At 38.3% G+C, this 15813-nt stretch overlaps 1 protein-coding gene across 1 annotated transcript in view; it reads right to left on the reverse strand.

The window, feature by feature from the left end:
• Nucleotides 1-1940: 1940 nt before the first annotated feature.
• The window catches only part of ABCC4 (ATP binding cassette subfamily C member 4 (PEL blood group)), a 144045-nt gene continuing 130172 nt past the window's right edge, over nt 1941-15813 (reverse strand). The window contains exons 30-31 of the mRNA XM_065740845.1: nt 7195-7329; nt 1941-2413 (exon numbers count right to left, since the gene is read on the reverse strand). Coding sequence (XP_065596917.1) covers nt 2306-2413; nt 7195-7329 — 243 coding nt within the window. The 3' untranslated portion in view covers nt 1941-2305. The remainder of the gene's footprint in view (nt 2414-7194; nt 7330-15813) is intronic.

Consider the following 15813-nt stretch of genomic DNA (forward strand, 5'->3'; position numbering starts at 1 on the left):
CTCTTCGATTTTGATTTAAAAAAAAAAAAAAAAAGCAAAATATATGCCCATGAAAATGTACTGTTCTCACTGAGCATTTAAAAGTCTCAGTATATTACACATCATACTCATTTTCTAGTGAGAACGATTTAGAAATCAAAATAACTTCATATTGTAAAGCATGGGTAGACTGCGTGTATCTGTCCAAACTACTCCATAAAAAAGGGAAACGCGTGAGCTCAAGCTTCAGTCCCTGGCTAGCTGTCTGCACCGTCACAGTCAGCTCACTCTGGCTGTTTTGGAGCACTCCAGCTGGATCTCTCTACGTACAATGAAGGCTGAGCAGAGCTTGGACATGGTTTACGCCATGGACCCCTTCCAAAAGGCAGTTACTGACAAGAAAGACCATGCAAGGCTGAACTTTCTCCACGCTACACAATCCCCCAGTATTATCCCATGTGACTTGACATACTCAAACACTTCTCTACATCTTCACATACCTCTGCAGTACACTCTGCTGAGCTAAAGAACAGCCCTATCCTTATTTCAGACCACTTGAATTGAGAAGAAACAAAACAAAACACATGAGATGCTAATAGTGTGCTGTTAGTGTCCAGTCCAATGTCTCTTCCGCCCATCCACCAGTGAAACCAGTTGGTGGGGGTGCAGGCAGCAGGGAATGAAGGTTCTGCCTCTCACCGCCAACTTCCGCACAGGACAAAGCCCTCCTAGATGAGCCCCTGTCCTCAGGCACAGGCTTTGGTCTCAGTTTGCTTCTCAGCAAGGAGAAGCAATGATCTTGGATTACAGCAACTAATTTGCTGGTAGAATGGCTTGAAATGAGAAGCATTTGTGTTTGCCTTAATTTTTGACTACTAGGTGAACATCGGGTAAGCAATATTTAGCTTACCAAGGTAACAGTAAGCATCTTCCTTTTTTCTTTTTTCTTTTTTTTTCTCTAAAAAGCACAGTGTTCTCAGTGTCTGAAGAGATCTGTTGTTTTTTAGTGTCTTCTGTGACTTTCGGACAATTATTGTTATAGATTTATTCTGCACTGGACCTCAAAGAGCAGGTATCTCACTGATCACAAAAATACTCTGAAGCAGAAGAGTGCTTGCCTGGCTTTTTTAACCACAGGAATAGTGCTTTTCTGAACCAGGACATCGCATACAAATACAGAGCCTTTCTCTCTCATGGCATTCCCCTCAGCACCAGCAACAGCCATTCAAAACTACGGGCTGCACTTTCCTACCTATTCCAGCAGTATGGTAACTTCAAACAGCACAAGTTCAACAGAATCCTTGATGCAAAATTTTAAATATATTAAGGCTAAATATTTTTAACATATATTTAATGAATTTGTTGTGTACCCTGCAGTTACAGCTTTGGCTTGAAGGCACAAATATTAAGGCACAATAAATGCAAATAACGTATACATTTCAATGTGGTGTGCTGAAGATAACTTTGTACTACATGGTATTTAGGTATAATGACATGTCATTCAAAGATTTCCTCAAGTTATTTTAATACTTCTTTTTTTCTCTGATAACCTGGATAAAAAGAGGAATGTATGTTAAATTATTTAAATATTTCTTCAGTGCAAATGCAGTCGTTTTCTCCTAAACTACAGAAGATTGAGATTGATTTTTCAGCATCTGGATTTCAGCAAAATAAAACTTACATTTACATTCATTTTGAACAGCATTACTTGAATTATTAAAAAAAATAAAAGTATTTAGTACTTTTTGCTACCAAAAAAGGAAAACGTTTTTGGCTTTTAATTCTTTTTTTTTTTCTTACCACGTGCATAGCTACCTGTGACAGGTAGAGAAACAGCTGCATTAGAAACTAATTTGTATGCTACCAAATCTGAGGTTTAGACACAGCTGTGGAGGTAAGGTGATGCTGAAAAAAAAAAAGAAAAAGTCATTTTTTGTTTGCTCTCAAAGTATACCCAAATGAGAAAAGGACACACTCCAATCTTTCTTTAATAAATTCCAAAGATGCACACTAGACCTGTTAGGTGTCCTGCACCTGTTTAAATAACATAGATCTCTACCACATCATTTTGAAATATAGAACTGAGTGTGCCTGATTTCCTTAGCAATACAAAAATAATTAGTTGGAAAGGAAAAAAAATATATATATTGCACTGAAATCAAAGAAACAGGGACAGTAAAACTTTTCTTCTCAGTATTAAATAGAAAGGAAGTCCAGTGCAAAGAATCGCCCCCTCCCTTTCCTCTCTCGTTGACGCTTGTGAACACTGAGAGTTTGGATGCTCTCACGTTTATATTCTGTGGAAAACAATTGTGGTTATGAGGAATCACAGTGCAGTTTCAGTTATGCATAATCCTGAGGAAGGATCCAGCGAGGAGTCTATGGCAAGCTGACCATTCTGAACGACTTCTGGGTAATTCTTGCTGAAGTAAACCTGGGGAAAATATCAGATTCAATACATCAGTTTCCATTAAATGCCTTTTAGTTTAAAATACGATTCTAGAGATATCCAGAGAACAGATAAACGTGTGCCCCTAAGGAATCCAAAGAGGAATTTCAGGATGGGGACCTTCAGTAATGGTACGTCAATGAAAAATTAGTAAAATTACCAATAACATGGTAACAAAGTCTGAGAAAAACCCCACACAACCTGTAGAGCCGTTCAAATTCTGGTGATTCAGATGAACAGATATATATTATCACTTTACATTAAATTGATAAGTAAAATCATTTTACTAGCTCAAAACACGGAGATAAATTAAAAACAGGGCGACAAAGAAGCTGTGAAATCTTGCGCCTGCACAAGGGTTTCTCATTTTCACACATAAAATGAACACAATGGATCTGGATGTTAATATCAGGTTGTAATCCCTGTATTTTACAAACTGTGATTGACAACCATTGAAACGTCGAGGTATATGTATGAAATATCCCAGCGTTTAATTTGAGCTGCAGAGCAGTTATAGGGGCCTATAGAAATGTGATCTCTGGATAGTGAACCACAATAATGAAAGAAGAGGCAAAAGCTTTAACAATGGCTCAACCAAGCAACTTCTCTAAAATGTAAGATGATACCAAATAATAGGACGGTTCTTTGCCAAGCCTTTGAGTTCTTGAATTCTACCAATTTCTAGCTGAACTAGAAGAGATACAGGTTTCCTGATAAATGTATAATCAGAACATAAAGGAAATGAAATGCTGTCAAGTTTCACTGTTCCACAATCATCAGTTTTTAGTAGCTGTATCATATCTCTGTTCCTTGACAGATGCGCATAACAAAATGAAATAATGTCAAGACTTGTGTGCTCTTATCTAAAAATGTGTTTGGGTGAAAAAGGACTTCAAATGCATTTTTTTTTCCGAAGAAGAAGAATGTGAAAAGTTTTGTTTGAGTCTTCAAAGACAGAAAATACACTATCTTCCTGAGCCTGACACGTGTCACGAGTTAGGTCTCATAGTCAACGCTGCCCCGACTACAGCTTATGAAATATTTCTCCAATTTATATTTGAGAGCGTTGTCAGCCAAGTTTGGGCTGTTCGATAATAACGTCCCTATCGTATATATGAATACATGTATAAGACATGGGGTATAAAAGGGAATCAGTCATTCTATGGGAACATCCCCGTAAGTATCACTGTCGCCTTTTGTGTACACATATCTTCAGAGAATATCTCTTTACAGAGAATATTAGGGTTTGGTCTGAACCTGAGGCTGCTGAGAAGCATTCCTCAGTAACCGGCCCCGGTTGGACTCAGAGGCAGAGAGTTAATCAGGAGCCACACACACCGTGCAGAGCCTGCAGCCTCAGTAGTGCTGCGCTCCCATCCCGTTCCTGGTTACAAACACAAAACTCTGGCATACTTTTAATGGAGCTTCTGAGCGTGATTTTTTCTTCAGAGTTAATAGAAAACCTTGGCACATTACTAGAGACCTAATGGCAGCTGCTTTTCAACTGTCTCATTGTGATTCTTCCCCTGAGCCCAATCCCTCGAGATACTAAATGCCCAAGTCTTTACACAAGCTTCTTCCACAGCCAACAGAGCTGCAACCCTCTTATGAGTAATCACAGAGGTGAGATAACACCTCTTTTAATATTTACGCATCTGTCAGAGCTCGAAAATAAAATCACCCTCACTCTTCCCTCAAAGTACTCAAACACTGATTGACAGAAAAACAGTCCTACTCTTGTGGAAAAGCTTCTCCGAGTGCTGACAACAGCATGGAGAACACTCCCAGGCTTTTTTGTTGTTGTTGTTGTTTTGTTTTTAACCTAAATAACACACTTCTTAAAAAAAATTTTTTTTAACTGTTTCATTTCTTGCCTTCCCACAGAATTTTCTCCTCATAAGCTTCCTGTGAACTGAACAAAGACAAATGATGCCAACTCCACCGCAGTCAGGCTCACAGGCTGCAGCCTCCATGGCATTCTTTCACATCTGCACAAAAACGTGGGACATGACCAAAAGACACACAATCAGCAAGCCTGGGTCCATTGAGAAGCCTGAGCTAAGTCTTCTGCAGGTGTTGTGATCCTGAATAGTTTAATCTTTCAATGCTCAGCTGTGATATCCTACATACACACATATATATTTAAATATATATATACACACACTTCTTTTCTTCAGAAGACTGTGTTTCTTTCAAAGGTGCCCCAAGTCTTTCAATTGAAGGTGTGTAATCCCTCTTCATTTGCACCTAAGGGACATACACAAAGGCCATACTGTTCCAGAAAATTGATTTAAAATCTCACCTTACTGAAAGAAAAGCTCTTGGTGCAAGTTTGTTCTGCACAAGATTTGGGCCCAAAGCGCAATAAATCAAACGATCATTGTCAAAGCGTGGCCACATTCCAAACTATTTTACTTAGCAACCCACTGTAACACGTTTGGAAAAGTATGCATATATGCTGTATTATCATTTCTTTTTATGCGCAGCGTGCTGTTTTTCAACAACAGCTAAAAGCAGTTCTTCATACAAACAGTTCTTGGTAACCACAGGAGGAATGTATGAGACCAGCAGCAATACGTGCAGCAGATACTTGTGTAAAATGAACGGCCCCCAGAATCAGCTCTTCTAACTAAGCAACTTCTCTGGAAGTATGCATGAAGCGCAGGGGACAGCAATAACAAAAACCCTCAATTAATGCCCAAGTTCTTTAAAGAGAAAGAACTGTAACTGTGCTTCTGGGTAGCTGCTGACTGGAGATACAGACTCTCGATTCCCATTTTTTGGGCCGAGCGTGGATAAGCACCATGCTTTGCATTCTTGGCAGATGCTAAAGCTTGTATCTGCCTTCTAGCCTGGGAGTTAGCAAACTTTTCCATCAAACCACATTTCAGCAGAGACTGGTTCCTGGATCTCTTCCCTTCCTGTACAAAATCACATAACATTGATGTGGTAACTGCAGATGACTATATGGGCAAGTAACGTCAGGCAATTATTTTTATACATTTTGATTTATCTTTCAATGCAATTGTGCAACTCAGGAGGGCTGCAAGGAAGGAAGGAGAGACAGCATGACGTGGCTGAATCCCTGTAGATGACAGCTGGGCAGCCACCTCTGGCCACCCCAGGGATCAAGTCCCAGGAAGCCAGCCCACCCGAACACTGGTCTCATCAATTAGATCCAATCCTTTTAAATATCATTTATATAGCCTTCAGACTGTCATATGCACGTCACAAAAATACCATGTCAAAACCATTACCTTCAGCAATAAAATATAAGGAGCTACGTGACAGCAGCTGACAAAGACATTTCCTCAGGTCTGCAATCAGTGCCACACATGAATTTATAGCATATACTGCAAAGTTTCACGTTAAAAACTCTTTAAAAAATCCAAAAAGAGATTTAGTTGGTATTAAAAAAACAAAAACAAAAACTAAACAAACAACACCTGAAAACGCACAGACATAGAAAGCTCTTTCCTATGCTTCAAAATGCCCGGTGAAACAGCTGTAATACATGAGCACCCAAAGTCCTTGACTCCACAATTATTTGTTTTTCCAGCTTTCCAGAAATGTGGCTATTCTTACAGAGGAAGCAGGCAGACACCTGACATTTTGTTTGCTGTCTTTTTCAGTTGCTTCATGCTCTCCTTTCCCCCAGAAAATAGTTTGCAATTTGTGTCCTCCTTACGATATGCACATCAAGCAACTTGAGGAGAAGAAAGCATAGAGGACAGAGATAAGACCTCGGTCTCTTGTGTGGAAAGTCTCTTAGGCTGCTACACGACTAATATCAGCGCCTCACTTGCACACTTAGAATTGTGTGAATAGAATCAAACTGCTCCCAGATGAGCACTGCAAGTCTCAGCTGCAGCAGTACTGAAACTTCATTTGCACTATGAAAAATACACCCTGGTTTTGGACATCCCGTGTGCTGAATTATCACAAAAGAAAAAAAAAAAGCAAGCAAGCCAAAAGCTAGTCAAAATGAGTTCCTTAATCAAAGGTCATTTCTTTTTATCTTCTTATCTCAGCTTTAGCTTTCCATCTGAAAAGTGGAGATGATATGGCCTCACCTCAGAGGCATATTATGAAAATTAATCCATTGATGTTTCTTAAACACTTTGATTGCCAGAGGAATGCTCCCAATTACATTAATAATGCTACACTCAAGAGTAGGATTCGAATAGTAAGCAGTAAATCAGGCACACAGCCCTGTATGCAACAAGGAGGCAACAAAACGTTCAACAGCTGTTTCTTAATTGAGCACGATTCATCCCATGTGCAGAACAAAGCAAAGGTAAAAGAACGAAGTAAGAGAAATAAGACTATGAGCACAGCTCCAGTGATCATAATTTAATGCACTATTACTGAACCTCACACTAACACTGGTTGGGACTTCTGGAAAATATAGACAGGGGAAAAGTAAATGCTGGACTCTTCAGCCTTAACGTGTTTTTAAGGAGAGTTTTTGCAAGACACGTGCCCAGCACAGGTGAGTATGTCATATGTTATTTATACTTACACTGTGTGTACATACAGAAGGATGCAAGAAATCCAAATGCTCTTTTGACCTGGGCTATATAAATACAGCTACCAATTGGAAGCCTGTGCATAACTACTAAAAAAACCAATCACTGAAAATGAGGGTTTAGCCTTGCAAAATCAACAGATTGTGATGTTTAGTGGAATGCCTACTATAACCCTGAATACGCTAACTTGTGCTAAACCAAGTGCAGAGACAAACTTAATTGTAATCATAAAATTACCCGTTTTGCTGTTTCAATCAGAGCAGCTGCTTCAGTCTTGCCCACTTGTTGCACCATTTTGTAAAACAAGCCATCCTTTTCTTGCAGCAAAATGTAAGGCTCACCGTATTCTTTTAGTCTTCCTGCATCTAAAACCTGTTAAATGAGCAGAAATCAACTTATTAACATAAGAAATTCAAAACCAAATGTTAAAGACCATAAGCAAAGGGGGAATGTATCCACTTCAAGCGCTAAGATGAACTTTGCATCCTGAAAATGCAATATTATGTCTTCTTCAAACAAGCGTAACACTTCGTTAGTTTATAGACCTGTTGAACAATTTTAGAGTGCCCTACAGCCATTCCACCTATAGGAATCCAATGCAAAGCTATGCAGAATATGGAAATACAATGTTTGTGAAGCCAACAAAGCAGATTATAAGATTCATTGTGTAAGAACGAAACAAAGAGGCCTGAAATGGGCTCTGAAGTAAACAGCTGTAGGTATAAACCACGCAATAACCACCAAGACGGTTAAGGGAGAATAAGTAGGTCTTTTGGATTAGAGGAGGTGAAGATGTAATTAAAGAAAATGAGGGTGTTGCTGAAAAGATAAACAATTTCTTGCATCAGTTTTTGCCAACTACATATTAGAAAGATACTTACCCTGAACCTATTCTTTCTACATAAAAAAAGATGAGATGCCACAAGGGACACAGGCAACCAAGGAAAGGAGGGGAGAAGGAAAAATAGAAAGAAGAAATTAAAAAAGCATTAAGTCAGTAAGCCACAGAGGATACATACAGTCAAAAACAACAGAAGGAATTAAGAATAGGTGGATCAAGTCTGTAAGAAAATATTCTCATGATCATGACTACTTCAGGACTGCACGGTAGCAAATGCTGCACTTACATGTTGAAGAACTTCACATCTTTCAAGGAACTTTTAGACCAGCATATATGTTTTTGGGACAACAATTTAGACAAAACAATAAATAAAATACAACTAGAAGACACACAGATCGCAGGTAGAATTTGTTTACCACAATTTTAGTAAAATGAAACTGTACCTCACAAATCTGACAGAATACTTAAAGCACCAGAATAAAATGGAGAAACATTTTATACGGATTTCCACATGGAAATGTGGAAAATGTTTCCACCCGAAAGGTGTTTGGTGTAATGAAACAGCTGGGGACAAAACCTATTCGAGAACTTACACAGAAAACAAAGATTAGAAATAAGTTGCAGTTTCGCTGTTTGGAGAGCTGGAAGGGTAGTGCTCTGTGACAGCTATGTATGGGTCAGTCATCAGTAAAAAGGAGTTCTCAGAGCAGTGACAAAGCTGCAAATGACACCAAAGCATGTAGGTAAGTCTAGACCAGAGGAGATTCAGGTACACCTAACTAACCTAAGAGAATGAGAAATACAATAGCAGGGAAAAGTCAATATTGATGAAAGCAATACACTCAAATACTTAAGCGGCTTACAAATTAATGGTATTGACTCAAGAAAGAGAACTGGGTAACACTCTACAAGTTCAGAACTCCAGTCAGTGAGCAGGAACAATGAAATTAAGAAAAAAAAACAACCCCAAAGTTATGTGAGAAAAAGTAATGCAGAAAACATTTTTGTCCTTGTATAAATAAAGAACTGACTACACAGGGCACGCTATTGAAAAAGATATTGCCACAACAGAGGGGCTTCAAGGACTCTTAACCAAAGCTATAATTGTGGTGCACATACTCGTAAGAAAATAAAAAAAGACATAAAAAGATGGAGTTGTTCATTTCAGGAAAGAAAGAAAGAGAAGGTGCTATGATGATAACATCCAGAACTAACATGCCATTTTTTTTGTACTTAGTTCTGTCCCATTTGAGCATTTAAGGATTAATTGTAAATCTAACTGTAACCACAACATTTTATATTCCACAATAAGAGTTAAAGACAGCGTCCTTAACAATGCTATAAATTGAACTAGCATATACAGCTCCGTGTAATAATTAACATGAAGTGCCACATAACAGGACATCTGTGACTCCCTGAACGACTTTTTTCAGCACAGCACTAGGTTACACAAACACTCCTTAACAAGAAAACAGAAAGCATGTTCACTAAATGTGTCTCTCCCGCTAGAAACAACTACAACAAAAACTGGAGGATTTTTATTTTCTTTTACGTTCCTGTAGTGCTCAAATTCTAACAACAGTTTTGCAAATATCAGAAAGAACCACAAAGGTGGACAATCTTTCCCCTTGAAAGAACCTGGGAGGGAAAAAGTAATAATTTATTCTTTCTTGACAAGTTTTAAACACTTAAGTCCTGAAGATGAACAGATTGAATGGTTTGTGTCCAGAAGACTTCTATCCACACTTTAAACAGATCTTTAAGGTATTTATATCCTTTCTTGGGGAGTAAAAAACAACTTATGTTGTGAAAACGGACAGAACAGAGATAAGAAAAACAACCCCTGCTACTTTTTAAAAATCTGAAATGGAGAAAAGCATGAATGAAACAGAACAGACAACATCCTTATGAGTCAGGAATACCCTACAAGCCATATTTATCCTACTATCTGCTGCCATCTACGACACAACGGAGAGAATTTAAGCAGGCTGACTTGGAAGCTGAACATTCAGATATCTATACGTTTATTAAAAAGGGCTTAGACAAAGTGATAGGTATTCTTTGAAGAATACGTGCTGATAACATTTAAATAAATAAATAGGTACTTTGGCTAAGGCTTTGCATACTCTTACTCACTGACTCCAAGCCAAATTAAAATCATTAGGACTTCAAAAAGCAAGCTAATCATTCAGGAAAGGTGGAATCTGGTGTTTACTAGCCACATATTTTCTGATCAACTTGCATGCAACCCTTATCACTGTACAATATGACTGAATCGAACCCAGATGCATCCCAAGGTGGTTGTACCAGTGGAACTAGATACAGAAAGCCAGAGAAGTGTGTAGGCAGTGAAATCAGATCGGCACACTGATTACGGAGGACACACAAAGAAGCGTGGGACTTTGTGATTCTGAGAGACAGAGAGATTTTGGACAAATTTCAGTCTTACTGTATATACTACAAACCAAAGTAAACCTCGTAATTTCACTGTCTCTGATATACTTCGACAGCTGAGAGTAAACTAAAACAAGCACAGAACAGCAACATAAATCCAAAGCAACCATATGGAAACCAGGGCTGGGTTCTTCACTGTCTTGCAGTGGCAGCCTCTTTACCTCATCTGCACTGTTCTTGTCTCTATAATCAGATCCTAACAACTTCAACGTATTTTCTCTAGCAGAAAAGTAACTCCAACAATGCAAAATTTATGGAATTGGATGACAGTGACCATGCAGAAGTGAGAACGCAGGAAAAACTTCATTCAGGGGAATTCTCTCACCTTCTACAGTAAAGTGAAACTGATCTTTACTTACAGTCATTCAAATTATCCTTACAGCAGCACTACTAAGACACTTCATGTTCAAACAAGGTGCAAGTTCAATGCTGCTTTTGAGCAAAATCCTCTCGTGCCATCTAGTTCTACTCTACCCAAAATTTAACTTGGGTCCAGCAATCTGGACAACGATGCTCATCACAGCTGATGAGATCTGCAGGATGAACAACACGCTGGGCAGAAGGCAAGATGGTTTTTAACAGCTCTTGGTTTGACATGGAGGCACAGAATAAAAGAGCGGGATTAAAGTATGGCAGTGAAGGCACGGAGAACCAGGAAAGAAACAACTTGAATCAGACTGACCTGCAAAAGCAAAATGAATAGGGAGTATCAGCCATTCAAATGTGCTGTTTATGTTAGCTTTAGCTAACGTAGAAGGACTATTTGCCTATGCCACAGAAATGCTGTTGCACTAAATCTGTGTGAGATTTGACAGCTATAAAATAGTCGTCCATTTCTGCCTCCTCTCTATCCTGCCTGGTTATTTACCTCCACTCTGCCCAAGTCCCCCTAATTAAAAACCAACACTTTCATTACATAATCTCACAGTTTTAAGTATTGAGCATGATTTCTATGGACAAATTCTGGGCAGGGGGGTTCAGTATTTGAAATATCAAGAAATTGTACAATAAGGCCAGAGTATCCACAGCAAATACAGAACTTTATTTATTTCCCAGGCACTGTATGTAAATATTTAGCTTAAATAATATTTAATAATATTTTAAGTGAGCCTTACTCATGTGTAGAATTCTGCTCTCAGACAGATTAGTTCAGATGTTCAATACATTTCTGTGACTGTTTTCATAATGGGATTTGTGTAACATTAAGTGGTGGAGGGGAACGAGAGACAAAAATTGTAACATAAAATGGTGAAAATGTAATCTGAGAACCATTTCACAATGAAATGAAAGGAACAAGACAATGAAGGAAGACAAAACTTCATAAAACTGGTCCACATTTCTGTGAAGACCCAAGCAGCAGAACTAGGACAATACTTTTTCTGATGACTACTGAAATGGATTTACATCGTTGGGTTGCACAGAACTTCTGAAGAGAAAACATTCATATTGCAAGTGAAATTAAAATCTTATATAGTTAAATATTGTCATTAGCCACAGAAAGAGTGTGGATCCTTAAAAATGCTGTAACAAATTCCATGTACTTATGGTTATCCATAGACCCAAGAAAGAAAGTCCTAAATCCCGCATTTTCTAACTTTCAGCAACAAAAGCAGACAAACCAAGAGAACAATAGTTATAAAACACTCTGAGGAAAAAAAAAGTCCAAGGTTGGAAGTGTTGAGCCACAGAGGAGGGGGCATGGGAATTTATTTCAATTAGTATTGAGGAATGACTAGTATTCCTATTCACGTTCATCTTCACCATAAAGCCAGAGGGAAAATGGGACATTTAAGAGTTGATCATAAATGTTTTTATTTCCTATTCAAAAGGAAAATAATTCAAGCAAATTATCTCCTAGGGAATACATCTGATTTAATTTAGACTTGGAGAAGACATCACCAAACAACAAAATTATTAAAGTTCAAAACTCTGCTAGGAGTAAAACTTTGAACAATGTTTTCCTCAGAGAGCATACATCAAGATGATCTTCAATAAAGTCCTGGGAAGAGGATAATATTCAGGAGATGCTTCTGGTTACATCATATTAAAAGAAATATATTTACACAAGACAATACACAGCTTTGTGGGAAAGAGTCAACAGCCCATTCCCCAGCTGGCATTAAGTTCAGATGCAAGTACGCTCCATCTCTTCCATCTCACCAGGTTTGCCAAAACAGATCAGAAACATGTACATACTTCTCTGAAAAGTCATTTATAAATATTATCCTATCTAAACAGGTTTGCAAAAATGGAAGAGCATCCAGGCTGCAAATATAACTCAGGAACCATTTTAAAAGTGTTTTGTTGTTGTTGTTGTTGCTTTTGTTTTTTAAGAGGTTTTTCTTTATTTTCATTTTTTTTCTTTCTGTTTTGATTTTTGCTTTGTTTCACTTTTTTTTTAAAATAAACTTTTTTAATAAAGTTTTCAGCTTTAATCTAAGCATTCCCCAAGCTCCTTCAGGAATCACATACGACGTACTCCATGAGTGACTACAGACAAAGTTGGTGTCAAATAAAGAAGCTTTCATGCACCACATGCCAGCTGTGTACTTCTTGCTTTTCCTCTCATCAAAGCAGAGCACACTTGGGTGGTTACCTTCTTATAATATGAATTATTCTTTTCAGAATTTTCAAATGTTTCATCTCAGCAGAGTTTAACTTCAATGTTAAGACTGCCCTTGGTCTCTGGTATTCCACAAGTCCCCCTGTCCACTTCCCTTGCTTCACAGAAAACGCCATTTCAGACATTGCTCTGTAATCCGAGGAAGTGGATTTCTTTAAACTGAAAATATTATTTTAGAGAAAATTCAGCATGTAACACTGACTGCTAAGTAGTTCCACATATGAGTTGTCTTTACTCCTCTTGCAGAGGCTTAAAAATCTCTCCTGATGTTTTTCTCCATCTGATTGCACACCACCCTAAGCTGGTTGGAATGTTGCGGGGAAAAAATATCAAATATGTATGTAGTAATGAGTCTTATTTTATTGATTATCATTTGATATTAACTCCTATATCTTGTTGGAGGAAAAAAACTTGTTAACCAGTTACTGTAGATGTTTCTGTATTGTTCAGTCTCCTCACCCCAAAACACCTGATACACCAAAGCAATTTCAACCTTTCCCATAGAGCCTCTGACTAAGAGCTCTTGAATGCTGACAGAACTCTTCCTTGGCCAATCAGTAATGACTGTTTCCAACACTGGAAAGCCACATTTCTCAACCTGGATTGCAGAATGGCTCAAACATGGCCGTGAAATGACTGAAGATATACTTCAGCTTAAGAAATCCCACTCTCTAATAACGATTTGAGGATTGTCAGATAAGTTACAAAGAAACTATCTTTTAAAAAAATTAAAGAACATAGTTGCATCTCTCCTAGATTTATCTGCTTCTGATCACAATGAACTTGTGGCTCAGCTGCCATGCACACAGCTTTACCTTATCAGAGACACTGTGCTCAAAGCATCAGCTGTCAACATGCCCTGCACTAATTTGCTTCTAAACAATAACAGTATTTTCAAGAGAGCAGAAAACCACTCTCTAAACGTGTGTTAGCATTTCTAGTGTGGTCTGCATTCATACCACCATCTTTAAAGAAACATCACCTGACTGTTCTGTCCTCATACAGATGAAAATACATTCACACACAAATGACTGACAGAAAGAGAGATTGAGGTTCATCAGACATTAGCTTCACTTCCTGCTGTAATTCAAATACAGCTTTTCATTTGAGTGCTCCCAAGCAGAAGTATTGCTTCAGTAATTAGCTCCTTTATTTAGGCAAAAGAAGAACCTTCTTGGGCAGCCATCTTGAACTTAGGAGCAGCTTTTAAGAACAATCCTGAAGATATCAACATTTTGGGAAAGTACGGCTTCAAATTGGTAAAGAGAATCAACAATTCCAGTACTTCTTCAAGTATCAATCACTGGGACTCTGACTTGTTATAGAGACTGCTAGGCCAAGTGTGATATTTACAACTGTCACAAACATACTTCATTTCAGTAGACAACAGTGGCTCTGATACACAGTTCATGGCTCAGTACTTCATGCAAACTTGGATTAAACATCAAAATAATATCATCTTAATCATAAAGATGTATAATTTACTCACATTTGAAAATAAAGTATTCAATTTTACATCTTCTGAACTGAACTCCTGAATTCCACAAAACAGCACAGAGGAATCTGTATTTTCTTGATGTTTGCAAAACATCAACCCAGCTTTGCAGGACCTGGAAATTGGCTTTGTTCGGATTAAAAACAAAATGGATCATTTCTGAAAGTCACTTGCTACTGCTCAGCTCTTCCAGAAATTCCACAAGTCCTTAATTAGAAAAATCTAGAGGTCGACAGGCCTCTCTGCCCACCATCAGCTGTCCAACGGACTCCAACACAGTGAAGAGCCAAGCAGGTAGATCAGCATTAATCACACCCAGAGTTGCGCATAACTGCATTAAAACTCCTAAGAACGTCCCTGAAACATTTACCCAGCCCTTTTACTTAAGTGTTAAGATATTTCCTAAATTTTCACATTTTATCTTCCGAATCTGGAAATACAGACAATTTACCTGTCACCTTACAGAATACACGTATACAAGCAACGTTTCTGTGGGATGCTGATATTCAGGTATCATGAGATCAAGTATTCTTTCACCTTTCTTCTGGAAAGCATCTCAGCTAGCACTATTAAGTTCAGCGTGCTCCACACTGGTCCTCTTCTATGAATAACACTCATTTTCTTCATATTTCTTCACCCAAGAAACTTTGGTCCTTTTGGTTCCAGCACAGATGGATTTTTTCTTAGGTTTAATAAAAAAAACCAAAACAATCATCATCATAATCATCTAGTTCTAGTGTTCTCTAACCTGTACTTTCCTGAAAGTTAAAAAACCCGAACTCTGCATTTTCCTCTGTTGGACAAGGTTTGGACACCATGCTTCCCACTCCAGGAAGATGCCTTGTCCACCATCATGCTCTTTCCATGCTAAGGATGGGCAATGCTGCCATTTATTATCATCCTTGCTTAGGTGTCTGCTAGCAGAACTGCCTCATCTCCAGCTGGATGGCTGAAAGATTCTAATGTGCAATACCAGGTCAGATGTCACAACTCCAGAAACAGGCACTCAGACCTTATCCGCCGCATGGTATTTTCTGTCTAGCTGTAGGTGACTCCCCTATTACTATGCAAACTTCTTGAATCTCCCTGAAGAGTTCCCTCTTTCCTTTCAAGGTTTTTATGCCAAATTTTGGTGGACTGATTTGCCCTGTTGAGGTTAGATGTCTACAATACATAAAACACAGCGTCTGATTTATGAGGCCCAGGTGTTCCAACAAGGTAAATATAATGTGATGTCAGAAAAATTAGAGCAACTGAACAAGGGAGGTGTGCCAGAGAGATGTGAGAAGTCATCTTCTATTGATCAAAAGAAGACCTCAGGTCCGGTTATGAAGCACACTGTACTGTTAAACATGAATATTAGTCATTTCAGTACACAGCCACAACAGGTTTTCCCATAAATAAATCAGATCTCTTCCCATGGTTCTCTTCCTCAAAAACTTC

The sequence above is a fragment of the Cyrtonyx montezumae genome, unplaced genomic scaffold (genome assembly GCF_038088225.1).
Source record: "Cyrtonyx montezumae isolate F1298 unplaced genomic scaffold, pur_monq_1.0 scaffold_3, whole genome shotgun sequence".
NCBI classification, from domain to species: domain Eukaryota; kingdom Metazoa; phylum Chordata; class Aves; order Galliformes; family Odontophoridae; genus Cyrtonyx; species Cyrtonyx montezumae.